General features: G+C 36.2%; 1 protein-coding gene and 1 long non-coding RNA gene across 3 annotated transcripts in view; both read right to left on the reverse strand.

Moving 5' to 3' along the window:
- The window catches only part of RPS6KA2 (ribosomal protein S6 kinase A2), a 599,568-nt gene that overhangs the window by 487,490 nt on the left and 84,198 nt on the right, over positions 1-27,880 (reverse strand). The window contains exon 1 of one of the 2 annotated variants that reach the window (XM_044005231.1): positions 10,992-11,294. The exons of the other annotated variant lie outside the window; for it this stretch is intronic. Within the exon in view, the coding sequence (XP_043861166.1) occupies positions 10,992-11,039 (48 nt within the window). The 5' untranslated portion in view covers positions 11,040-11,294. Of the gene's footprint in view, positions 1-10,991; positions 11,295-27,880 lie in introns of those variants that run through there. 2 annotated transcript variants of the gene reach the window in all.
- Positions 24,850-27,862, reverse strand: LOC122756114. The gene is made up of 3 exons (XR_006356436.1): positions 27,777-27,862; positions 27,628-27,678; positions 24,850-24,967 (listed from the first exon to the last, which is right to left on the reverse strand). It is a non-coding gene; the product is annotated as an uncharacterized LOC122756114 (long non-coding RNA).

Here is a 27,880-nt window from a genome sequence, read left to right on the forward strand (position 1 = left end):
AACTCAGATTTCAAAAAAAAGAAATTTAAAAAACCCCTGAGATTTCCAGAAGTGAAAAGTTATAAGGAAAAATAGTAAAAATTGACACATACTCTATATTAGCCTCACTGTTAAGTCTTCTGATTCAAATATATATATATATATATATATATATTTATGTACATATAATTTTGTTAAAAAAAACAATATAGGGGGCGGCTAGGTGGCGCAGTGGATTAAGCACCGGCCCTGGATTCAGGAGTACCTGAGTTCAAATCCGGCCTCAGACACTTGACACTTACTAGCTGTGTGACCCTGGGCAAGTCACTTAACCCCCATTGCCCCGCAAAAAAACAAAAACAAAAAACAAAAAAACCCCAATATAATTACACCCTTTCCCCTCAATACTAAACAAGTTCAAATTTACTTAGCCAGGATTTTTATCAACTAACCTAATTTAATTGCTGATCATACTTTATACCACAAAACAACCACATATACAGCCTCTTGAGTTTTAACTCAGAAAGGAAAAATAAATTTCTTTTTATTGCACTACATTTAAATATGAAAGTTTTTTCTATAAAACTTTTCATTTTATACTTTCCTACAGTTACTGTATTAAATATCCTTCAACCATTATCTTTTACCATTATTGTTCCAACCTTACATAATATACTTTTTTTAAGGCATGAGATTATGGGAGCACCTATTTTTAAAAACCTTTCAGAGAAAACTTCACAAGAAGATAAATTTAACCATGATAATGATAAAAGTATTTTTTCACATTGTTAACAGTCCATTACAACTGTTACTTAATAAGACATGCTTAATATGCTATCTATGAAGGCAAAGATGAAATATGTCTATGCTATTAATAGGGCAACAAGGTGGCACAATGGGCAGAGCACTGAGCTAGGAATGAGGAAGACTCATTTTCATGAGTTCAAATCTGGCCTTAGACACCAGCTGTGTGACCCTAGGCAAGTCCCTTATCTCTGTTTGTCTCAGTTTCCCCATCTGTAAAATGAGCTGGAGAAGGAAATGGCAAACCATTCCAGTATCTTTGCCAAGAAAACCCCAAATGGGGTCATGGAGAACAGGACACAACAAAAACAACTGAACAACAAAAAATATTATTAATACTATAACAAAACTAATTTTTGCAAAACTAGGAAAATAATGCCTACCATTTCGTTCTCTTCTCCCTAAAGTATGCTGAAAACTAATGAGAACTTATCAAAAGGTTTGAATTCTTAAATTATAACTGATTAAAAAACCTCATCTTATATTGCTCTGAAACCAAAGATAATGACCTCAGAATGGGAAAAGGAATCAATAAATGTTCCTTTAAAATTGCTATAAATCAAACAAAGCATGGATACTGGCAACAAGTTTTTCAAACATATCTTACCTATTAACTTCTATTTCTTTTTTCTAAGTAGAAAGAGGACATGCTCATGTTCTTTTTCTATCCCCCACCAACCTCTCCCCATACAAATTCTATCCACAGTCTGAAGCCCAGATTCATTTCCTTCATGAGTGTTTCCCTCAAATCCCCAGCCTGCAGTGTCTTCTACTTACTCTGAAAAATGAGAGCCCTTCAGAGTCACAACTCCTTAAACACTTCATATACTTTTCATATCATGGCTACTACATTTGGCTTTCTCTAACTAAGTCTACCTTCTTCCGATGGTTCATTGTGTTGGGGAAGTAACCCTGGTTTCTCAGGGGGCAGTGAGGATGGATCATAAACTCTAGCAGATCCTATGTCATCTTTGAGATGGGCTGCATATGTCTGCCATCTGACCTAAGTTTGAGGAGGTTCACTACCAGGATGAATAAAGGGTGATGAGTTTGTTAATAGCAAAAAACTGTTTAAAACTATCTAGGGGATGCCATCTATGCATTGATACGAGGAGCACTCACATTGACAAAGCCATAAATCTCTGAAGTATATAAAAACTTGCATGTGTTATCTTTCCAAACTGACTATAATGTCCTGGAGGCACATCTTTGTTCCTCCCACATTATCTAGTCAGTTAGCGTGTGTTAAACAATATTTACTGAATGAATAAACATGACTACTTGACCTACATTTTGGATCCAAGTTTATAATCAACCTTATTGTTTGAATGCTCCACTGGCCACTTTTGATACCCGATGGAGGACTTTCAAAACGGAATATTTAAAATCATTTAAGCAACCCCCTTCCAGTAAATAAGAGATCATTAAAACCGAAATAACTTGTTTAGAAGGAGATTTTAGGGGCAGCTAGGTGGTGCAGTGGATAAAGCACTGGCCCTGGATTCAGGAGTACCTGAGTTCAAATCCGGCCTCAGACACTTGACACTTACTAGCTGTGTGACCCTGGGCAAGTCACTTAACCCCCATTGCCCCACAAAAAAAAAGAGATTTTAGAGAAATGTGGGATCTTCTTCATTATTGCAATACTATCACTTCCCAAATGCTCATAAGATCATAGATCTAAAGCTGGAAGGAACCTCACAGGCCACCTTAGTCCAATTCCTTCATATTAGAGATGAAGAAAGTAAGGACTAGAAAAGAAAAGTAACTTGTCAGAAGAGGCAGGATTTGAACCCAGTTCCTCTGATTCTAGAGTCTTTTCACTGGACCATACCACCTTCTTGTAGTATTCAACCATTATCTATCTATCTATCTATCTATCTATATCTATACATATATATTCCTACTTTAAATAATATCTTTCTTTTGTACATATCTTTATAGCCTACTCTTAAAGGCTAGGTGGCTCTGAGGCTTGAACATTGGTCTTGGAGTCAGACAGACCTCACTTGAAGTATAGCCTCAGAAACTTAATAGCTGTGTGACCTTGGGGAAATAACCTCTCTGTGCCTCAGTTTCTTCATTTGTAAAATGGGGATAATGATAGCATTCACTTAAAGAATTGTTGAGATAAAAATGAAATCCTATAAAATATTTTTTTCAAAGCTTTAAAAGTGCTATATGAATGCTAGTTATTATTAATGTTATGTTTTCACATAAAATTTATATCTTAAGGCTACTAATCAATAATATTTATGTTTTACTACACTGTCTCTTAATACAGCATATGACTTTCTCTTTTGTCTTTCTTCTTTTTCCCATTTGCTGAAGATCTATGAAATCTAAAATATTAAAACAGTAAAGAAAGGAAGTCATGCTTTGTATTAGGAGCAAGAAAATAAATAGTAAACAAGATATCAGGATTTGCTAAAAGGAGTTCAACATTCACAGTTCAATTCAATTCAAAAGGTATTTATGTGGACAGTATTGCTAAGTACTGAGGATGCAAATTCAGAAACCAAATGGTCCTTTGCCCTATTGGAGCAGTGAGAGAATAGAATATGCACACCAGTAAATATAAAGTATGTACAAGATACCATTGATTGGCATGCAAGATCTAGTTTTGGTCACCGTACTTTTTTTTGGTGTTTTGTTTTTTGCAGGGCAATGAGGGTTAAGTGACTTGCCCAAGGTCACACAGTTAGTAAGTGTCAAGTGTTTGAGGTCAGATTTGAACTCAGGTCCTCCTGAATCCAGGGCCAGTGCTTTCAAGAAATGGATAAATGAATTGTTTGTTTTATTTTCCCTAACTGAAGGGAGACAATAATGTGACAACTCCTACCTTAAGAGTTTGAGACAGTTGCTAAGCCATTGTTGCTATCCATGGAAGGCTAAATAAAAGGAAATGATACAAATCAAGGTAGGTGAGATTTCTCTAAGAAAAAAAAAATAACTTCTTGACTATCCTGATAATAAAACACTGGGATGGAACTTTGTGAAATTGATCTCTGCACATCTTTAAGAAGAGAATAAAAGAGAAAGGATCACTGTAAGGTGTGGATGGGACAGTAAGGACAGAGTGGGCCAAAAGTCACAAATATTTAATAACTCCTCTATTTTTTGTTTTTAATTTATAATACCATAGCATCATATACAGTATGTATAAGAAATCAATTTATATTATATGTGAAAAATCAAATTGCATTAATGGCAAAAAATTAAGAAAATATTTTTCTTAAATTTATTAAAATGTCCCTTTGTGACTTTTGGTCTACCCTGTAGCAACAGAGAGACAGTGGAACTGCTAAATTATTATTTTGTATTTTTTTTTCTGTGCCAAGATGACCTATAGACTGAAAAGGACAGAAGAAAAAAGTGATTAACATGGTTAATATCTATCATTGATTATTATAGCGCTTACTAATTTATTATATTAATTATATTATTGTTTTATCATTTATGTTATATTGTTATATTATAGTAATATTATTGTTATCAGTTATAGATTTTTATTATTGTATTATTGTTATTATTGTTTATATGTAATTATTGTAATATTATATTAATTGTTATAATATATTTGCAAACAAAAGCTCACATGGCTGCCTTCGTTGAATTCAAATCACCTGGCCCCAGTGATTTGGATCCTTGGATTTTGAAAGAACTGATGGATATGATAGCTAATATTTGAAAGATTGTGGAGAATGGAAAAAATACCATACATAGGATTGGAAAAATGCAAATACTGTCCTGATTTTCTTTTTTTTTTTTTTTTTTTTTTTTTTTTTTTTTTTAGGCAATGGGGGTTAAGCGACTTGCCCACGGTCACACAGCTAGTAAGTGTCAAGTGTCTGAGGCCGGATCTGAACTCAGGTACTCCTGAGTCCAGGGCCGGTGCTCTAACCACTGCGCCATCTAGCTGCCCCATGTCCTGATTTTCAATGGGTAGAGAAGAGTTGGCAAGCCATATGCCAGTGACTTTGACTTTGATTACTGGCAAAATTCTAGAATTCATAAATAAAAAATGGTTAGCAAATACTTGGATAAAGATTTGTTCACAAAGAACCAACATGGCCTCATAAAAAATAAATCACATCAAGTTAACCTTATTTGCTTACTACACTGGTAGATTTGGGGAATGTTATAAATAAAGTTCACCTAGACTTAAGACTCTCACATTCTACTCTTGAAAAAGAGATGCCAAGCTGCTTGATAGTACACTCAGATTCGGAACTGGTTGAATGGTTATTAATAAGAGCTAAGATTACATAGTGCTTTAGGATTTGCAAAGTGGCTTATTTAGGCTATTTCATTTGATCCTCACAATAATTCCTTAAGGTAAATACTACTATTATCCCCACTTTACATGTGAGAAATGTACTCTATATTCCAGTGACACCATCCTCTTTGTTGTTCTTCATATTACAATTGTCATTGCCAGACTTCAGAACATTTTCACTGGCTGTCCCCCATGTAGAGAGTGTTCTCCTTCATTGTTTCTACTTCCTGACTTTCCTGTCTTCCTCCAACTTCCAGCTAAAATCCCATTTTCTACAATAAGCCTTTCCCAACCCCTTTTAATACTAGTGTCTTCCTTCTGGTGATTATTTCCTATTGATTGCATGTATAACTTGTTTGTAGATTGTTCTTGGCATGTTGTCTCTTCCATTAGACTGTAAACTCCTTGAGAGCAGGGACTGACTTTTACCTTTCTTTGTAACCCCAGTGCTTACAGAGTATCTGGCATATAGAAGGTGCTTAATAGATGTTTATTGAAGATGCAGAAAAAGCTTTTTGGCAAAATTATAACACCCATTCCTATCAAAAACACCAAAGAGAACAGGAATAAATGGAACTTTCCTATTTTATTTTTTTTTTGTGGGGCAATGAGGGTTAAGTGACTTGCCCAGGGTCACACAGCTAGTAAATGTCAAGTGTCTGAAGCAGGATTTGAACTTAGGTCTTCCTGAATCCAGGGCTGGTGCTTTATCCACTGTGCCACCTAGCTGCCCCCTGGAGCTTTCCTTAAAATGATAAATAGTATTTAACTAAAGCCATCAGTAAGCATTATCTGTAATGGAGATAAGCTAGAAACCTTCCCAATAAGATAAATGTTTATTGATTGACTGAATGAGTAGTACCTGGCACATGGTTGATATTTAATAAATGCTTGTTGATTGAATAATCACCAATGATTTGGTCAGCTTGGAGAGCTGGATCTATAACACACCTGAGGGATCCTTGCTTGACCCTGTGACATTTGACATTTTTCCAATGACTTGGATTAAGGCATGGGTGGTAAACATCAAATCTGCAGATTACATAAATCTGGCAGAGTCAGAGTTGGGAGAGAGAACACACTGGACAATAGATATTTGACAGCCGAGAATACTGGACTAATTCTACTGTGATGAAATCTCAGGTTTAAACTTTATCCTGGTGTAAAGATCAATCATTAGAAATTACCTCTATACAATAAGCAACCTTATAAATCCTCAGCAAAACCATTCGTTGTAACAAGCTCTTTTCTGGCAAGTTTACAAATTAAAAGAAGTCTAGCAGGTCTTTTTCTATTTAATGATTTATGAATCTCATTGAGAAAACTAATAATCTTTACTTTTGGTTCCAAAAATAAACTTCACAAGTTCAAGACAGGTGACACTTGGTTAAACAGCATCTTGTTTTAAAACATATCTGAGAGTTTTTAGTAAGCTATAAATTCGATATTAGTGAGCTATAAATTCGATATAAGTCGACCATGATATAAGAGGCGAAAAAAAGTTAATGTGATATTGGGCTACATTAAGAGAGCCATAGCCTTCAGTATAAGGAGTTGATAGCTCTGCTGTAATGTTCCCTGGTCAGACCACACGTGGAATAATGTGATGAATTCTAGCCACCAAATTCAGGAAGAGGGACATTGAGAAGTTGAAGAGTGTCTAGAAAAGGGCAACCAGAATGGTGAAGGTCTTTTTTCATACCCAACAAGGATCAGATGATGACTAAGGGGGAACAAACATCACAGCTGACTTCAAATATCTCAGGGTCTATCAGGTGGAAGAGAGGCTTGGCTTCTTATCCCCAGATGGCAGAAGTAGAAGAAGTGAATAGAAGTTTCAAGGAGGAAAATATAGGCTAAACATTAGGGAAAAGAACCTTTCTAACAATTAGGATTATCCCCAAAATATTAATGATTGCTTCTGAAGGTCATGAGTTTCCCATCCCCCTCTTTGGAGGTCCTTAAGCAGCAGGTGAATATCCCTTAATGAGTATATTATAGTGAGGATCCTTTTTGTAGTATGGGTTGGAATAACAGAAATCTATTTTATCTCTCCTATAACCCTTTGGGAGGAGGGGAGAAAACCAAAATCCTCATAGTAAATCTCCGTAGTCAAAAAAATCAAAATTCCTCATTGGCTGTGTCAGAATCTAAATGTCTCATTCTGCATTCTTGAGTTCATAACCTCTTTCAGAAGACAGACATAATGTTTCATCATTGTTCCTCTGGAATTATGGATGGCTATTGAATTGGATCAGAATTCTTATGTCTTTCCAAGTTGTTTATTTTTAGTGTTGCTGTTATTATGTAAATTGTTCCCTTGGCTGCTCATTTCATTTATCAGTTCATACAAGTCTTCAAAAATCATTGGTTTAAATAATATTGATGTTATAGTACATTTTTCTGGTTCTGCTCACTTTAATCTGCATCAATTCAGACAAGTCTTTCCATATCTCTTTGAAACCATGTTTTTCCTGATTTCTTAAAGCATGTACAAATGTGTTACATTATAACCACATACCACAGTTTGTTCAACCATTCCACAATTGATAGGAATCCCTTTAGTTTCCAGTTTTTTTACCACCAAAAAGAATTTATAGAAATATTTTTGTACATATAGGACCTTTTTCATTTTCTTTAATCTCTTTGCAGTATAGGCCTAGCATTGGTATAATTGAAGCAAAAGACATGCATTGTTGAGTAAATTTTTGTGTATCCAAGTTGTTTTCCAGAATGCTGGTACCCATTCACAACTCCAGTAGTGCATCAGTGTGCCTTTTTTCACACAGCTCTCTAACATTGATCATTTTCTCTTTTTTCATCTTTGCTAATCTATTGGATGTGAGGTAAGATCCCTTAATTGTTTGATTTCTCTAATTATAGTTACTTGAAACATTTTTTTCCATAAAACTAGAGATAGGCTGTTTCTTCCTTTGAGAACTAACTATTCCTACACTTGGATCATATAACAATTGGGATTGGCTCTAATTCATGTAAATTTGAATCAGTACCTCATATATATTTCTTGGAAGTGAGACTTTTATCAGAAAAATTTGCTGCAAAGATTTTTTTCTTAGTTAATTGTTCCCTTTTTAATCTTAATCCAATTGCCTTAAACATCCAGGGTCATCTCCAATTGCCCTGAAATATATCTTGCCACTGGGCCCAGATGGCTCTGGAGGAGAGAGTGAGGTTGGTGACCTCACTTAAACCCAATTCACTGCAAACCATGACATCACCCTGTTGTCATGGTTCTCTTTGAAAATGAAGATAAACAACAAAGTTATGTACCTAATATAGATTCCATTAATTGATTTCTCTAATTTTTTAAACAGTACTCTTTGTTTTGTGAATTACTGTGTATAGTGTAGATTGATATCTGGTATTATGAGACCTGCCTTGTTCCCATTTTCCCACATTTTTGTCTATTGAGATTTTTGATATTTTGTTATTCCATATGAATTTTGTCATTTTTTTCTAGTTCTGTAAAATAATTCTTTGGTTGTTTGATCATTATGACACTAAATAAGTAAATTGAGTTAAGTAGTGGTATTATTTTTATTATGTTGATATCCTACCCATGAGCAATTTTTCTCCAATTATTTATTTGGTTCTGTCTTTATTTCTACAAATAGTGGCTTATAAGCTAAATGACCATCCAGTTCCCTTCCAATTCTGTTATTCTTTAAGATAAAATAATAATAATCACTATGATAACATCTTCAGTTCCTTTGATCGATCCCTATGGGTCATAAACTCAAAACCCTTCATCATTCTGGTTGCTTTCTTATGAACATGCTCCAGTTTATCAGTATCCTTCCTAAATATGTTGTCCAGAATTCACATTATTTCAGGTGTGGCCTGACCAGGGCAGAATATGGGACTATTACCTCCTTATTCCTGGAATGCCTCTCATAAAATAGCCCAGTATCAAACTACTATTGTTGTTTTCAGTTGTTATTGTTTTCCTAGAATGCCTAAAAACACAGGATGAACTAGCTGTTCTATCAAGGTCTTTCTTGCCTGAGTCTGATGGTACTTATATCAAAGAATGAAATCATTACAAATAGAAAATACCATCAGAGAAAACGATTTGTGTAATGGATAATGGCTGTGTTTGTTTATTGGAACATTTAAGTCCTCATACTTGTTTTCTGTGATACGTGCTTAATATTTGTTGGCTATATTAAAATTCTCCATGAAACAATAGTACCCAATACCTTATTATTCTTGCTTATCCACAGCTACATGAAATGAAGATAACATTACATCCATCATGTCAAAATTCTCTCCAAAAAAAAAAAATTGAAAGAATTCACACTAAGTTAAAATATATCATTTCCATGTAGGAGCAAACTAGGCAAATAAATTCATCCTGAGTCTACCTAAATGAACAAAAATAACCAAAAGAAACAATGTAGAGAGATGATTACCTAGAGGAAATTATGCTATGTACAAGTAATTTTTAAAAAGAAAGTTCTACCATTTCACTTATAATACACACACACACACATACATGTACACATATATTAGGTACTGATATTCACATAGACCAGATAGAGCAACTTCATGGGAAAGAGATACTGGACATTTTACAAAGATTTCCAAGGATGATCTAAGCAATAAAAAGGAAATTTCTATGCAAACTAAGCCTCCCAAGTGAGAACAAGTTACATAATGACAATATTATAAAGCAAAATAACTTTGAAAGATTTTAGAACTCTAATCACTGCAATGATAAAGCAAAGGACTGAAGATGAAACATGCCACCTAGCTCCTGCCAGAAAGGTATTGTAAAGGACAGACTGAGACACATATTTTTGGACATGGCCAATGTAGAGAATCTGTTTTTGTTTCCTGGACTATGCATCTTTTTTATGAGTTTTCTTTTTTTTTTTTAATTGATCAATTGGAAGTTATGAGTAGTGGGAGGGAGAGATGATAAATCCTTATACAAATAAAAATAAATTTATTTTTAAAAAAGGCTCCTAAATTACATACTATCAAAATTGGAATTTTAAATCAACTTTTTAAAAATGTAATTTCTCACTATTTCCCTTAATTTTATAGAAAATTATGATTTTAAATAAAAGGGCAATTATATAGGATATAATAATTTTAGACTAATCTCTGTCATCAGTCCAACAAACAGATTGTAGAAGATAGTCTATATCAGCTGGCTAGGAATTTCACGTATGTTCATTATGTTTGGCTAGGGACAAGTGTTTAAGTTATTTGGCAAATGAATGAACAAACCGCTAAATCCTCATCAACTAGTTTATGAGAATGTTTTGATCTCTTTTTTAAACAAAATCCTCAAAATAAAAAATTTAAACATAGTAATCTACAACTGGAAGAAGCATTTACCCACTTTTATCATCTTTAAATTGAGCACACTGATAAATGAGGGGCTCCCTTTCACCACCCCTACTGTGGCGAGCAATACCTGAGAACATTAAAATGAAGCTCTTCTTGCCTAGGATGCATAGCACTTTTCACATCAGCAAGAGAAGGAAAAACGGCACCAATACCAAGAGAGGCTGAACTTCCTGGTGAATGAATCACTTCACAAGTGTGTCATTTGTTATATCAAGGAGATGATAGATAGATAGATAGATAGATAGATAGATAGATAGATAGATAGATAGATAGATAGATAGATAGATAGATAGATAGATGATAAATAGGTAGATGATAGATAGATGATAAATAGGTGATAAATAGGTAGATAGGCAGATAGATAGATGGATAGATAGATAGATATAATTTTAATTTTGAGTAATCAGAAAAGTTCACACTATCCCACCAAATAACTTTTGATTGAGTCCCAACTTCACAAAGCCCATGCCTTTGGTGATTTCAAAAACAGTCCAAACTTCCCCAAACTGCCCTCCACCTCTCTGATGAAGCTGGGGCTCCAGCCTCTTACCTTTTTTAGAAACAGTTTCTGTAGTTTCTTGTGTGGTAGCCTGATCATTTTTCACTCCAATGATCAGTGACAGTCAAATTCCAAAAAAATCCATTATCTTTCTTGTCATTGTCGCCTTATAGTCAGCTTCACCTGAAGGAGTTGGGCAAGCAGCAGTACTACTTCTCTCCCTCCTCTCCCACCCCAATGTCTTCCTTTATCCAGCCAACGGATTTAAAAAGAAAGAAAGAAATCAAACAGCTAGACTGGCTCTATCTCATCATTGCCTTGAAATCACTTCTCAGAGTAAAAGAGGCTGTGGCTTCATTCAGCAAAAGCCTGGCTCTGTTTGTCAGCTCACAGAAAGAAGGGAGAGGAGAGGAGAGGAGAGGAGAGGAGAGGAGAGGAGAGGAGAGGAGAGGAGAGGAGAGGAGAGGAGAGGAGAGGAGAGGAGAGGAGAGGAGAGGAGAGGAGAGGAGAGGAGAGGAGAGGAGAGGAGAGGAGAGGAGAGGAGAGGAGAGGAGAGGAGAGGAGAGGAGAGGAGAGGAGAGGAGAGGAGAGGAGAGGAGGAGAGAGAGAGAGAGAGAGAGAGAGAGAGAGAGAGAGAGAGAGAGAGAGAGAGAGAGAGAAACAACAACAACAACAACAACCTGACCAGCTTTCAAGGCTGCACCTCTCCTCCCACAGAACAGTAAAGTTACTCAGTTTCTAAGGAGCTTCAGAAGCCACAATCAGAAAAGCTGCAAGTACACATTTGAATCTTTCCAGGCTGGACTTCAGAAGAAACCAGTTCAATCTCTCAAACTGTCACAGATACTCAGTTTGGCTGATTGGGTGAGCAGTTCACCATAGCACACCTGTCAGCTGTTTACATGTTATGTGGCTCAGCTGAAAAGGAGAGATGGGTTCCTCATCTATACACTTGACTCGATTCATTTTAAATAAAGAAGTAGATCTCTTTTCGAGAAACAGGGCAGAAAAAAGTAGGAGGAAGACTGAAAGGTATTTTTCTTTAAGAAACTACAGGATCATCTGGTACACGTTCATTTAACAATGAATTTAATTCCCCCTCCCACTCCCACCTCTTTTTTTAATTGCTTGCCTTACTTATAAGAGAATCAGTTCATATATTTATTCCAGAAAAAATAAACTCTTTTATTCCCATCGCTTGCACCATATGTTGCCTCTGTCCAACCCAAGAGCATATCGAGCTTTCCAAATACAGACACATCTGGTCCATCACTTCCTGTCTCCACTATATAAAGAGGGTAGACAACCCCCCCCCCCTTCCAGTTAACTAAAAAGGTGGAAGTACAATTCCCCTTTGCAAAATGCTTCCTATGTTTGGAAAAATCACTGTTTTCAAACAACTTTTCATGCTTTCAACTATTCGACTGCCTCTAAATTGTGTGCATTTTATGTTCTTTTACTGAGTGACAAGGTTAGTTAAAACTCATCTGTCCACATAAAATGTGTGCATATATGATATCACTCGGAGGTGAACATGCCTGACAGCACTTTAGGGAATAATGAAAAGTAGGTCACTCCACAAATAAATCCCACTGGTACAATTTATATTAATTACAATTCCTACTTCAGAAAAATTAAGTTGGGAACCTGTCACTGCATTTTAAAAGAACACAAATGAGATATGCCACTCATCTCCACGTTAAGGTAAGAGTAGTGAGCCCTCTTCTGAGGCTATTGACTGTTGTCTCATTGTGAACGCAAAAGGGCATATACTGAAGCCAATTAAATCTAAAATATAGAATGGCTGTACATCTTTTATAGCCCAGCAGATGACAAAATAAACCCAACATCTGCTCATTGATGAAGGTTTTATGAAATCTCTCATTAATTTTTGCTACTTCTCAAAAGGTACCACATAATAGCAACGGGGGGGGGGAGAAATTGAAATTATGATATTGCTTGAAATTAAGGAAAGCCACTTGGTTGTTTCTTAAAAATTTGCAACAATGCACTTTTTAAAATGCATAATAAAAACCAGCTGATTGGATAATGTGCATCATGCTCCCAAAACCTCAAGTATTGTCTCATGACAAAAAAGCATTGCCTCCCTTTCACTTAGATGAAAATCACAATTCCTGGAGATTAAGTTATTTAAGGTTATACAAGGGATAAAGTACTAGCTCTCCCCGTAAACACACACACACACACACACACACACACACAGCTGAAAGAAACAGTTATATGAAAATTAATTTTACAGGCCCTTAGAAAAAAGTTAAAATTTATATCTCAATTTTCTGTCCATTCCTTTAACCCACACTAGATTCCAAAAACAATAGCACCAAAAAAATTAGTCTACATCCTGCTCCCTTACAATGATCTACTTGGAATTGTAGCTGTCTTTCATTTTCATGCAAAGATTCACTTAAAAGCCAGAATTTCTTCAGAGAGTACTGGCAAATCTTACCTCCTTTCCATTTCATAGAAAGCCTCTGTGGTCTCCCATTCTCACTATAGATTTCTTCTCTTTTTATAGCAGATGCTGCATCCAACAAGGCCACTATGGAAAAAGAAACTTCTTCCAATTCTACCCCCATTACATTTCTAAGAAAATAGTGAAAGTAGCCAAATGAATGATCATAAGTGAGCCTGCCTGGTCCTTCAAGATTGTGGATCTCTTCATAGATTGGTAGTGTGTAGCTCACAATTCTTCTTCACCTTCTGATCCTGTGTGATTCTTGTCCACATTTTTTCCAAATAATCTATCAGCAATGATCCACTAAGCTCTCTGGTCTTCCCTTGGTGTCTTTAATATTTCAGGAGTACCAATGTGACTTTCAAGCTGTTCATCTGTTATTTCTTACTCTAGCTATGAGATCCACCTACCTCCTTTTCTAGTCATCAAAGTCCCCAATGATACATAATTTGTAAAATTATAACTTTAATACCCCTTTGCTCCAGTTAAAAACAAGGTTTTACTATTGAAAACTTTCCCCTTATTTGTTTTCTGAATTTGAGTAAACTGTTAATATGTACAGATAAAGAAAACATATTTGGATTTTCCAATTGTTCCAAATGAATTTTTCTAAGTAAAACAAAATAATGAAAAGAGAGATATGTCTGTCTTCGGGGTGGGGGAATGGTTCCTTAATGAAGTGTTCATAACATAGCTAAGATCCATATGATATAATGGACAGTGGTTACTTTAGTATGTCTGAAGGGAAGAGGGGGCAGTTTTGAAATCATATGTGTGATATAAGTAGCTTCAGGATGCGAATGTTAGGGAGCTAGTTTGTATGCTGAGTGGGAACAACAGCTCAACACCAAATTGAAAGTATTAGCTATGGTAGTTTTTTTTTAAAGGGGGATATGTCAGTAGTGACACCAAACTTAGATCAGCAATTCAAAGATAACTTCTTTAAAGCAACTTTTCTGAATGGAAGAATATTGAAATATTTGCTCAATGGAAAGTCCTTCTTAATAAGATTGATTTTTATTGTAAGGAGAGAATAGTTACCTCTCAGCTATTCAAGGAGACAGGCAACTGGCCTACCTTGGGTGAATGTAATTTAATGATAGACTCAAAACTTAAAAGTTTCAACTTTATCTCTTACCAAGCGTAGTCCAAAAAGTAAAATGGACAAGTTCTCAATTTCTTTCCCAGTTTCTAATCTGATAAGTGTGTACTGACATCACCAAACAGAAGATAGCAGTAACAAGAAAGCACAATAGAAAAAACCAAAAAACCTATGGTCCAAAGTATGTTGGTTCTAGAGTCAAAGGACCTAGCTACATTCTAGATCTGGTAAATGATAATAGACAAATCACTACCTCAATAAGCCTCATTTTCTCATCTAAATTGGTAGACATTTATTAAGTGCCATTTTAAGGTATTTTATCATTCTAATATATTTATTAAATAGTACTTATGAAGTGCCGGGAATTTTCTAAGTGTGTGGGATGCAAAGAAAGGCAAAAGACCATCCCTGCTCTCAAAGAGTTCATAATCTAATGGGGGAAACATCTGTAAAATAATCTATAAAAAATGGAGTGCTGGGGAGAAGTTGACTAGATAATCTCTGGGTTCCATTCCAGATCTAAATCTGATAAGAATATCATCTATAAATTCCTGACTAATAGAGCATTGGTAGCATTTTTGGTTGTAAGAAATGCAAGTCAAACTGAACTATCAGAAAATGCATATGTTAGAATGAGAAGTTAATTATCCAGGACTTAGAGCACTTCAAAATTTAACAGCTAAGCAGACTAGGGCCCTTACAAAGGAATTATGTGAGCTCCCTGGGTTTTCTGTCAGCAATTTATATCCTTCACTTTTAATGGACTGTAGCTTGAGGATTGTGGGGGAATGTTGACTAAATTTTGCCATGATTAGTTAGTATGGCCTTTTATTGAATGTCACAGTAAACAGCTACAGCATATAATCTGTTTACTTACCTTCCCAATATATTATTCTTTTAAAATTCACCTATTTTGCACAACAGCTATTGTTTCCTATTGTTCATCAGCCTCCTCTTAAAGATTTATTGTTATCATGATATGAGGCATTCATCTTCTAGCTATAGGAATAAAAGACTTGCACAAATGGATCTAAGAAACTTAAAATTCTTTTATAATTTAATAGTACTTTAATCATCTCAACCTAGAAGAATTTATCTGCATCTTGTTCTTTATATGTCTATAATATTCTACAGCAAATTTTTCCTCAAATCTGTCTTGAATTACCTCATAACCCTAAATTGCCTTGATAATCCCAATTCCTGGCCTTTGTACCACATTGACACTGCCCTTTAAATCTTTCTGCATGAAAAAATAGTTAATTTTTTAAAATAATATTTTATTTTCCCCAATCTCATGTAAAAAACATTATTAGCATTTGGTTTTTTTTTAAGTTTTGAGCTCTAAATTCTATCCATCACTTCCTTCCCTCACCCCCTAAGATGGTAAGCAATTTGATATAAGTTATACATATAAAATCATGTAAAACATTTCCATATTGGTCAAAAAATAGTCTTCTTTTTACATGAATTCTCTTCCTTTAGGTAGTGATTTTTTTTTCTTGTTGGACCTATTCTGTGAAACTTACTAGGTATGAACATATGAACCAGAAGCATTCCAAACATATTAACCAGCATTTTGACCAGATAATGTCTCTTATCAGGAACCCCAGGAACCATATGGCATCTGGTGGCTGTTATTACACAATGTCAAGACCATCCTTCCCAGGACCAAGGAAAATCATGCTTTTTGAGGTTTTGAACAACCCCAAATTTCCAAAACAGAAGACTTTAAGAGGAATAAAAGCATGGTATAGTTTGTTGAATCAAAGGACCTAGGTTCAAATTCTGGCCCAGCTACTTCCTACACATGGGACCTTTTGCAAATCACTTTATCTTGTGAGGCCTCAATTTCCTTATAAGTTATATGAAAAAGTGAAAATAGATGAGTGAGGTCCTTTCCATCTTGCAAACTGCAATCATTTCACCAATGATCCTTGAATGGGTCTATAAAAGACGGTTGGTGCAATAGCTAAACTGCCAGGTCCGGAGTCAGGAAGACTCATCTTCCTGAGGTCAAATCTGTCTTCAGACACTTACTAGCTCTGTGACCCAGTTTGTCTCTGTTTCATCATCTCTAAAATGAGCTGGAGAAGGAAATGGCAAACCACTCCAGTATCTTTGTCAAGAAAACCCAAATGGGGTCACAGAGAGTCAGACATGACTGAAAAATGGCTGGACAACAACAAAAATGGGTGTATAATTTCCCCATTGAGAGGTGGTGTGGTAAGGTGGGTAAAGGGCTGGTTTTCATAAACCCAGGTTCTAGTCTAACATCTGACATAGACTAACCACTAATTATGCAACCACTACCAAATCCTTAACTTCTCAGGCAACTCTATTATAATCGTGTTGCTGATCTATGTCAGTGGAAGCATTAACACTAGAAGTTTCCCTCATGGAGGAAATTAGAGGTTTGGAACAAAAAACAAAAAAAACCCTAAATAAGCAAAAACATTGTTAATAATCACATTTTTTACAGATGGGGAATAAGATGGTAAAAAAAAGAATTAAAAGTGGTCGGTTTGGCTTGCCTTATTAAAGTAAGAGCCCTGGAAAGTGACATACAGTTATCCCTTCCACATTATGATTTCACTATATCACAGGTCAGCTTAAGAAATTAAATGTGAATTTGGGGAGAGTTTTTGAAGAAGCTGTATACCACACGCAAAGGCCAGCAGATGATACAGAAAAAAGTTTAGAAACTCAGAAATGCATAAAATATATGTATAATAATGTATAATATCAAACCAGATTTTATAATAAGGTACTATAAACACCTTATAAAAGAAAAAGAAAAAATTCAGACTTCTTCTCTGGGAAGAAGAGATGGCCAAAATGTTTTACATAGATTTTCTAGATTTTGGGGGTGCTACTCCCCCAACCCTTATTATGTGGAAGAGATAACTGTACTTCAGCCCTTAGAAATGACTGTGATCAAGGAAAGTGATAATGGAAATATCAGGAGTTATACATACAGTTGAGATGAACTTTTAGGAAACTAGAGAATGCATCTAGTCACAGATGGTGAGCATACTCCCAGAATACTGACTGTAGCTAATTGAACAAATTCTTTGTCAAACTTAAAACCTTGCTATTTTACACTTGTCACCATATAGACCTTACTTTTCACTAGCCCATGTAGACTCATATTATGTTGATCACATGGGTTTTGACCTTGTGTGTCACTTATAATATTATATTCCAATTCCAGTCAGTCAGCTGTATGACCCATATTCTGATAATTGACCTTAGAATCACTGACCTTAAAATTATCATGTGATCCTTCTACCATTTTTCTTGTCCTTCATTTTCAAAGGGGACCATGACATCAAGAGGTGATGTCATGATTTGCACTGAATTTGGATTTAAGTGAGGGAGGCTCTGTGAAAGGTCACCAACCTCACTCTCTCCTCCAGAGCCATCTGGGTCCAGTGGCAAGATATATTTCAGGACAACTGGAGATGGCTCCAGATGTTTAAGGCATTTGCCTAGAGTCACACAGCTAGTGTCTGAGGTGAGATTTGAACTCAGGTCCTCCTGACTCCAGGGCCAGTGCTCTATCCACTGTGCCACCTAGTTGCCCTTGATATTTCTATCCTCTACTTGCAAAGGAACTGTCAAGCTTTATCATTCTCTCACTCCTCCAAATTGGAAAGATTCCAACCAGTACCAAGGTACAGATTATGATGAGTACTGGTTCAAACACACCTTGGGGTGGGATCAGGGCAGATGATATATCAAGGTGGAATAGAGCTAGCCACTTAATAGTGAGCAGGTTAGGACCAGAGACCTTGAATGACGTTCAAATGATGACTTGGAGCGATTAGCCCCTATGGCAGGTGTTCTTAGCTTTTTCTGTATCATAGACCCCTTTGGTAGTCTGGTGAAGACAATGGACCCTTCCTCAGAATGAGTTAGTAAAAATAAAAGTGTAATTTCCCCCACCTGAGTTAATGGACTCTTGGGAGGTGGGGAGGGAATGTCCAAGGACTCAAGGTTAAAAACATCAGCATTAGAGAAAGCATTAAGAGAAATAGTATGAGATTAGGGCTTGAGTCTAGTTTTTAAATAAGCAGAAAGGATGGCTTGCTGAATTTTAAGAGAAGATATTCCAGGCATAAGGGTGAAATTGTGTAAGAAAAGATCACAGTCAGTACATTGAAAAGAGTTAGTAAAAAATTTATTTGACTAGGATAAAAAGACCCAATAGGTATCCTACCTCCCCTTGTTCATAAACAGTAGCAGGACCTCTATATAGATCTGAAATAAGAACCCCTTTTCAGTCTTTCAAGGTATCAGTGGATGCAAATACCATGTGATTTGAGAAAGTCTAGAAATAAATCACAAATTTAAAGAAATATTCTCTTAGTCATTTGAAACAATTAAAAGGCGGTCATCCTTCAATCTACCTCCCTCAATTATTAACTCATTTACTAAATGAAGATTACTGAAGTGAATACTAGAGCCTATGCTTTTTTATCAGAATCAGATTCATCATTGATGAAAGGGTTCACAAGGAATCAGTAATTTCTTCAATCTTTATTAGGTTAGACAATGAAGGTTAATGAAGGCATGTGAGCAGTTCAAAGGGGAAAACAACCAGAAAAACTTTGACTCTAAACCTTTTTTCTTATTCACATTTCAATTTAGTCACCTACTATGGGTCTACATAAACTAAAGCAAGATACTAGCCTTCTTGCTCTTCCTTGCACAGGATACTTGCTGTGGCTGTCTTTCATGGATGGAAAGGCCTCCTGTGAGGCTAACCCCAATTCATCCTGTTTATATCTTGTTTACACTTAGTTGTTCAAATGTTGTCTCCCCATTAGACAGTGGGCTCCTTGAGAGCAAGGACTTTTTCACCCCTTTCTTTTAATCCCCAATCACTTAGCACAATGCTTAATAAACAATGACTACTTCACTAGACCTGCCCTGATCTATTGTTCTTTCTACTACTACAATGTACTGCCTTGCTCTTTAAATTTATTTTCAGAAATATCAGACATGATGGAAATCAAGCCATTTTCTTCTCAATTCGTGGATCCAATAACGAAAAGCTAACATTTTATTTCACAATGGAAAGTGATCCAAAAGGCAAACAAATAAACTCTGTGGTCCTCAATTGCTATACCCTTTCCACATGTTCACACAAAATATATTCATTTATCATACATTCAATGGATTCTTCTCTCTCCATACCTACAGAAAGAATGTAGTTCTAAAGATTTAGCCTAACAAAAGCCCTATTTATATTCACATACTTTAAATAATATTCTTGGGGCAGCTAGGTTGCACACTGGATAAAGCACAAACCCTAGATTCAGGAGAACCTGAGTTCAAATCCAGCCTAAGACACTTGACACTAGCTGTGTGACCCTGAGCAAGTCACTTAACCCCCATTGCCCCGCAAAATAAATAAATAAATGAATATATATATATGTGTGTGTGTGTGTGTGTGTGTGTGTGTGTGTGTGTGTGTGTGTGTGTGTGTGTGTGTGTATATTCTTCACCAAGAACATTGCATGTTCTCAGGGCACAGGCTCTATTCCTTATGTTTTGTCCTGCACTGTAACTCTCCTTCTCCACCTGTAAAATAGTACAATGTGATATTTCTATAAGACTGTGATGATTAAAAAGGTTTGAGAGGGGCAGCTAGGTGGCGCAGTAGATAAAGCACCGGCCCTGGAGTCAGGAGTACCTGAGTTCAAATCCAGCCTCAGACCTTAACACTTACTAGCTGTGTGACCCTGGGCAAGTCACTTAACCCCAATTGCCTCACTAAAAAAAATAAATAAAAATTAAAAAAATAAAAAGGTTTGAGAGACATAGTTTCTGTGTAATTTAATCATTTTATTAATAAGGCCAGCAGTTTGTTAATAAAAGCATGGTCATTTGGCTGTCTCAGACCAAAGACAATCATGGCAGCTGGGTTCACAGTTCAAATACCCTTCAAAGAGTAAGTGTTCCTGAGGGGTGGTAATCAACTCTCATTGGCCAACACAATGGAAGGTGAGCACTATTAAAATGAAGGGCTGGGTGACATCATGTCACCCTTGGACAGAGAAACTATCTCTGTTCCAGATCACCAACAGCTTTGGGCTATCTATTCAAAGAATATATACCCCACCCAAAGCTGAGCAGAACACAATAGCTTCCACCAGGGTGGGCTCTTGAACAAGAAAGTCCAATCTCCCTATCAGCAATGTCCTTCAAGAGACTGTACTTTTTACTTTTTTTAAATCAGTACTTGGGGAGAACTCTGGATTTCCCCAAATTATTGGTTATTAATAATAATTTCTCTGAAGACTATTCACTCAAAGGAAAATTTACTAGAAATTAAGCCCACCTTGGACCCCAACCAATGAAGTCTAAAAAACAAAATCTCATTATAAGTTATAAAGTATTACCTACTGAGTGGGCCACAAGGCCAATTTTTTTCCAAATATCTAATGTATAGATTATTAGCTTTTACTTACTAATCAGATGTTTGAGGAAAACTTAGGAAACAAAGGGTCAGCAAGCATAATGAGGACACTTGTCACTAATGGTGATCCACATCACCAAATATCCAATGAAGACTAAGAATTATAGTAACTGGCACAGCTAGGTGGCGCAGTGAATGGAGCACTGGCCCTGGAGTCAGGAGAACCTGAGTTCAGGTCCAGCCTCAGACACTTAACACTTACTAGCTGTGTGACCCTGGGCAAGTCACTTGGCCCCAATTGCCTCACCAAAAAAAATATATATATATATATATATATATAGTAACTGAATTCTCAGTAACTAGACCACAGAGTTGATATGAAGGAGAGGCAATGAAAAGCTTAAGTTGCTCACCAAACTGGACATAGGGGATGGGAACTGAGGACAATAAGCATTTATTTGAGTGCCCACTGTATACGGTGCTATACCAAGATTGCATCCACTAAATGACACCCATATGAGTAGGTGTCATTTCAACTCTTCCAGAATTGACATAAAGTTACTTTGCAATATACAAACACAAACTTTTTTAGAGAAACCATTAAAACTCATTTTAAAGATTAACAAAAGTCCCCTTGCTTCAAAATGGAACATGAAAAATTCATTTACTTGTATCACATTATGGACTCCTATCCAATGACATGTATATCAATTCAATTCAACAAATACTTGTTAAGTACTTAGTGTGAGTTAGGCAGAGGGAATACAAAAATAAAAAGTGATACAGTCCCTGTTCTCAAGGAACTTGGATTCTATACAGAGCGGATACAATAGGTACACAGATTATAATACAAGGTAGGAATCATATAAGCAAAAGAGTGATCTAGAAAAGAGTTCTCTGAAGCTCATTTGAGGAAGCATAAATGCTTTCTGCTGAGGATCAGGGAAAAGTTCATAGAGACAATTGCATCTAAGGTGAGGATCACATGAAAGGGACCACAAGATTTAAAGCTTGATATGACCACAGGGGTACACTATTACTACTACTACTACTACTTATTCATTATAGATGAGAAAATTGAGAAACAGAGAGGTGATGTGATGTGTCCCAGATCACCATGGTAGTAAATGATAGAGCCAGAATTTATAGTCCTTTGTCTCTGAGCCCATGTTCGAATCATGCATCTAATGTTAGTAGCTGCTTCTCATTATAGCTAAACTGCAGGTATACTCCAATGGATATGTGATAAAGTGGAGGGAACAGAGGAACTAGGGGAAAACAGGAGGAAACTTAAGTTTCACTGACTGCTAGGAACTATTCCTTCTTTTATCCAAGATTGGTTGATGAAGAATCCCTACATAGTTATGTAGGTAGGTAATATAGTGGATAAACATCTGGATTTGAAGTCAGGAAGACGAGTTCAAATCCTGTTTCAGACACTTACTATGTGACCCTGGTCAAGTCACTTAACTTCTGTCTGCCTCAGTTTCCTCATCTATAAAATGGGCCCAATAATGGCTTCTACCTCCCAGGGTTGCTGTGAGGATCAAATTATATGTAAAGCATTTTTATGCACAAAGAATGTTATATGTATGTGAAGTATATAATACATATGGCTCATGTGTCTGAAAACTTTGAAAACCTCAAATGACTATATAAATACTAGATATGTTTATGTATATATAGGAGCAGTTAAGCGGCACAGTGGATAGATTACTGGGTCTGGAGTCAGGAAAACTCATCTTCATGAGTTCAAATCTGGCCTCAGACAATTACTAGCTGTGTAACCCTGGGCAAGTCACTTAACCCTGTTTGCTTCAATTTCCTCCTTTACAAAATGAGCTGGAGAAGGAAATGGCAAACCACTCCAGTATCTTTGCCAAAAAAACACCACCACCAAAACTGGGTCATGAAGAGTCATACCAAAAACCAAAACAACTGAACAACATCGAATATGTATATATACTCCAAATACTGTATACACATATTTATATGTATTTTCATGTATTTATTTATGCATTTATTCTTTTATTTTTGTTCATATATATAATATGAAGTATATCCACACATATAAACATATATACATACATACATGCACACACACAGATATATAAACTTCCCGTTGAAAGGTTAATTTCCTTTGTCTCCTTTTTCTTTTGTCTCTTAGTACAGTGCCCAATAAGTAAAAGAAGAACTAGTCCTGAGGAAATAGGAAATCCAGTTAGCTGTTAAATATACTTATTATAGGTTTTATTAGGTGGTGAGAAAGAAAGGCCGCTAATGGCAATGTTGGCATATCAGCAACTCCATGACATTTCTGGTAAAACAACATAAATTTGCTAACCCAAGGTTAATGGAGTAGCACCTGCTTGTACCTTCATTGCAAAGCCTGTCAGGATATTTAATTGAAAGCTCAGTAATTCTCTAACTTGCTTGTAAAACATTTGCTCTAGGCTTAAGATAAAGGAGCTTAATCTGAGTACTTGCAAGTTACATTAATGAAAAAAACAATGTAGAAATAGGAACAAAAAAATTTAAAAAAAACCCTTATCTTTGTGATCTAGCGAATAGTGAGAAACCAAAAAAGACTCCACATGAACAAATTCATATTTTTACCATTTGCTCTTGTATTCTGGACTCAATTTAATTCAATTCAAGAACATGAATTACGTACCTACTATACTGGAGGCATTGTTTTGTTCTGAGGATACAAAAAGAAAACTCAGAATTCCCAGCTGGCCAACCAGGCGTTTATCCTCAGTACCAAAAATGTATAGGAATACCAGTAGCCTTCTCAGGCCTGAAGTTGTTGGTGTTGTTGTTGTCCTTCATTCTCAAAGAGGATGATTATCAGGAGGTGATATTATTACTTGTAGTGAACTGCATTTAAGTGAGGGAGAGCTGTGCAAAGTCAACAACCTTACTTTCTCCTCCAGAGTCTTTGGAACCAGTGGCAGGATATAGATTAGGACAACTGGAGATGACCCTGGATGTTTGAGGCAATCTGGGTTTAGTGACTTGCCAGCATCACACAGCTAGTAAGTGTTAAGTGTCTGAGGCCAGATTTGAACTCAGGTCCTCCTGACTCCAGGGCCAGTGCTCTATCCACTGTACCACCTATCTGACCATCAGGCCTGAAGCAATATATAAACAAATGATCTCTGAACCTAGTTAGCAAGAATAATCAGTTTTAATAGGAAGATTTCAGAATGTGTCCTTCCAGTGATTGCACCCTAACCCCCCCCAGCACCCTAACAACAGTTTTTTAGTGTCCTGGGAAACCTGCCCACAAAGACTATTTCTTCCCTTGTGTTTCTTCCCTTCTTCACCCCTCTTCTCCCTCTCTACTGCTAACACTTTGTATTTTGGTGTATCTCCCTTCTCCTTATACTCAAATAAATTTGTTATTCAAAGAAAAAAGACATTTTAGGGCATGCTTCATGCTACTTTCCTTAGGTCCAGGTGCCAAAATTATTAGTGAAAGCTCTGCCTGTTTTGAGTAGTTTGCATTCTCCTAGGGGAATATCACAAGTACAGAAGTAAGTACATACAAAGTATATGCAAATTGCAATTTCATCAGAGAAATTAAATTAATCATGTAGGAAACTAGGAAAGGACTTCTACATGAGGTAGTATCTCAGCTATTCTTTGAAGGAAGAATAGGGATTTGGGGATTACATTTAAAAAACCAGCATGGCCTACACAAAGACGTGGAGGTGAGAGATGAAATGTATGGGGAAATAATAATAATAGCTAGCGTTTATAAAGTACCTACTATGTGCCGGGCACTGTGCTAAGTTCAGGGGTTACAGAGTAGGGCAAAAAACAAACAGAACCTGCTCTCAAAGAGCTATTTATATAAAAATAATTGCTTGTATTCATTCAAAACATTAAGATTTTTAACCATAATTTATATTCTCTCCTGTATGGAATAGCAATAAAACACATTTCAATATGTATCAGGCCATAGAAGTCACAAGAAGCCGTATATAACTTTCTTCTCTCATACTTGATAGAAGTCCAGCCTAAAATGAGAACATTGGAGAGGAGAGATAGCATTTTCTTCTCTTCAATATTCAGGAGATAGCTGAACTCATTTTATGTAAAACCAGATACGTGTTCAAAATTATATTCAGATTTGTACATAGTCACATTGTCATTGATCATTTTAATTTAACTGAGCTGATACAGTCTCAAAGTGATGCTGAGGATTTGATTTTGTAGGTTGATACAAGTTGAAATATAAAAAAGATATCCAATAATAAAGAAGCAACACAGAAGTACAACTTATAGAAGAGAATGGGGAGAATTTGAATAAATCAAAGAAAAGAATACTATTTAGAATTTAATTTCTAAAGAATAACATAAGATGATAAACATCAATTGCCCCGATGTCACTTCCTGACTGATGTAAGCAATTGATTGACATCAATGATGTCGGTGTGGTGATCTGCAGCCTCCATGCCAGATATATCTTTAACTAGCCAGCTAGTGACCAATGCAACTAGTCTTTGCTCCCCCCTCCTACACACCTACACACACACACAAACATGCATGTGCAGGAGACATCACGTTGGCTGGTGACCTACTAAGAGCGAAATAGGACACTAAAATTGGGCTAGGTAGTTTATTTCTCACCTCTGATGTTTTGAGGCCCATTTCCCCCCCTATCATTTCCACAGGGCTATTGTTATATAAAAGAATATTCTTTCCTTGTAATATCTTTTCTATCTTTTAAGAGCCAGTAGGATGTTGCCAAATACTCAAAAAATTCATCTTGTTTTGGTTTGATGATCGAAATAGGATATTATCAAAAAGTAACAACAAAGGAAAAGCCCAATTAGAGGCCCAAAGTTGTGGGTGCATGATGTTACACATATAATGACAAAATTCTGCCTGGAAGGTTCTGTTTTTTAAAGTTCAGCTCACTTATGTGATTCTTGCAGACCCAGCCCGATTTGATACAGGCCGTAACCACAGTGAAGAATTGGCTACTAATGACTTCAAGACTTTCAGCGCTCTATTGTACTACATAATTATTCCCACAAAGAATTCTACTGGGTTAGGGGCGATTTTTTTCTGAGGGAGGAAAAATGAATTGAAAAGGTCTGCTCTACAGATGTCTTCTTTGAAGGAGGGGAAATACAAGATAGAAAAAAGAATGTTGGCTTTGGGGTCAGCAATCCTAGACCTTGGTTCGAAGCCCAGCTCGGGCACTAATTGTGGTTGTTTGACTTTAGGCAGGTCACTCCACTGCTTAGTCCTTGGTGTCCTTATCCATAGAAGGGAAGGATTGGGCTACCTGACTTGTAAGGATCCTTCTGGCTCTAAATCTATGATGTCATGTGGTTCTTTAAAAACCAGGCAACCACATGTGAAATCAGGATGATATGAGTCTTAAAAAACAACAACCACCACCTGGCTCCAACACTTACCAGCTATGTGATCCTGACAAGTCACTTTATCTTTGCCTGCCTCACTTTCCTAATCTGTAAAATGGGGATAATAATAATATCCACCTCGCGGGGTTATTGTCAGGATTGAATGAGGTAACATGTAAAGCACTTGGTAAGCTTATAGCACTATACAAATATTAGGTAGTATTTTTAAGAAATCTTTTTCTGAATTATAATAATCAATATTATGACTGTTTCTCAGAGGAAACCAGCAGAGTCCAAATTTTAGGACTCTTACTTAAAGTCTTTTAAAGTTGATTTGCAAAAAAAACAACAACAACAACAAACAAACAAAAAAGGGGCAGCTAGGTGGCACAGTGCCAGGCTTGGAGTCAGGAAGACTCATCTTCATGAGTTCAAATCTGGCCTCAGACACTAGCTGTGTAATCCTGGGCAAGTCACTAAATACTGTTTCCCTCAGTTTCCTCATCTGTAAAACGAGATGGAGAAGGAAATGGCAAACCACAAGTATCTTTGCCAGGAAAATCCCAAATGGGGTCATGAAGAGGCAGACACAACTGAACAAGACTATATTCTTGTTGGTACACAACTGTTAACATGTTGGCTCTCTCCTTTGAGGGCAGGTACTGTTTTTGCCTTTCTCTACATTTTCATCACTTAACAGAGTGCCTGGAACCTACTAGATAATTGGCAAATGCTTATTGATTTGGCTATCAATCATAAAGACCCTTGGTTTTACATTTATCAATCAATCAAACAATCAAGAATCTATTATAGCCAGAAATGCCAGTGGGATCATTGTAACACATCCTGGACCCATAAACATGGGTTGCTTTGTTTCTAAGCCATTTCAAATTTCTCATTATTTCAAGTAAGACACAATGGTAAAATCAGATATAATTCAACAGAAGGTGCTTATCTCTTAACCTTCTGTGACAAAAGTAAAGATTCTGGAAGATAAAACTTAGAGCCTTTGAGCTTATCAGAAGAGAAATCTTCTGTTTTGCAAACAAGGAAGACCTCTACTGTACAAAGAGGTTATTACACAACTTGTGGTGTTGAGGGACTAAAAAGAAAGTCAACTCATTTAGTTTTGAGTGTATAGGGTTGGACCAAATCAAGAAAATTCTACAACTTGTTCTGCTGCTTAAGTTTGGACCAGTGAGGGACAAGATCAAAGAAGAAATCACCTTTACATATAGCCCATCTAAAGAACACATCAACTCATAGAAACATGGAAAAAAAGGAACCCCCTCTGTTTTTCTTACCTCCATGGGTATAGCTAATTTTGTCTCAGGAAAGGTCAATCCATGTCTATCCTGTTAAATTGGAAAGTTATAGGAAAAATACCTTTATATCATAGATCATGATATAATATCATCAACTGCTTACTAAAAAAATGGAAGAGAGTACTTACCAAGCCTCTACGTCTGCTGTTTCTAAACAAAAAAAATCTCCACATGTTTTAAAATAATGTGAAGAGTTTCTCTCAACTGTTCGCACAAGCCCTTCAGTTAAAAT

This window comes from Dromiciops gliroides, chromosome 4 (genome assembly GCF_019393635.1).
Source record: "Dromiciops gliroides isolate mDroGli1 chromosome 4, mDroGli1.pri, whole genome shotgun sequence".
Lineage (NCBI taxonomy): Eukaryota > Metazoa > Chordata > Mammalia > Microbiotheria > Microbiotheriidae > Dromiciops > Dromiciops gliroides.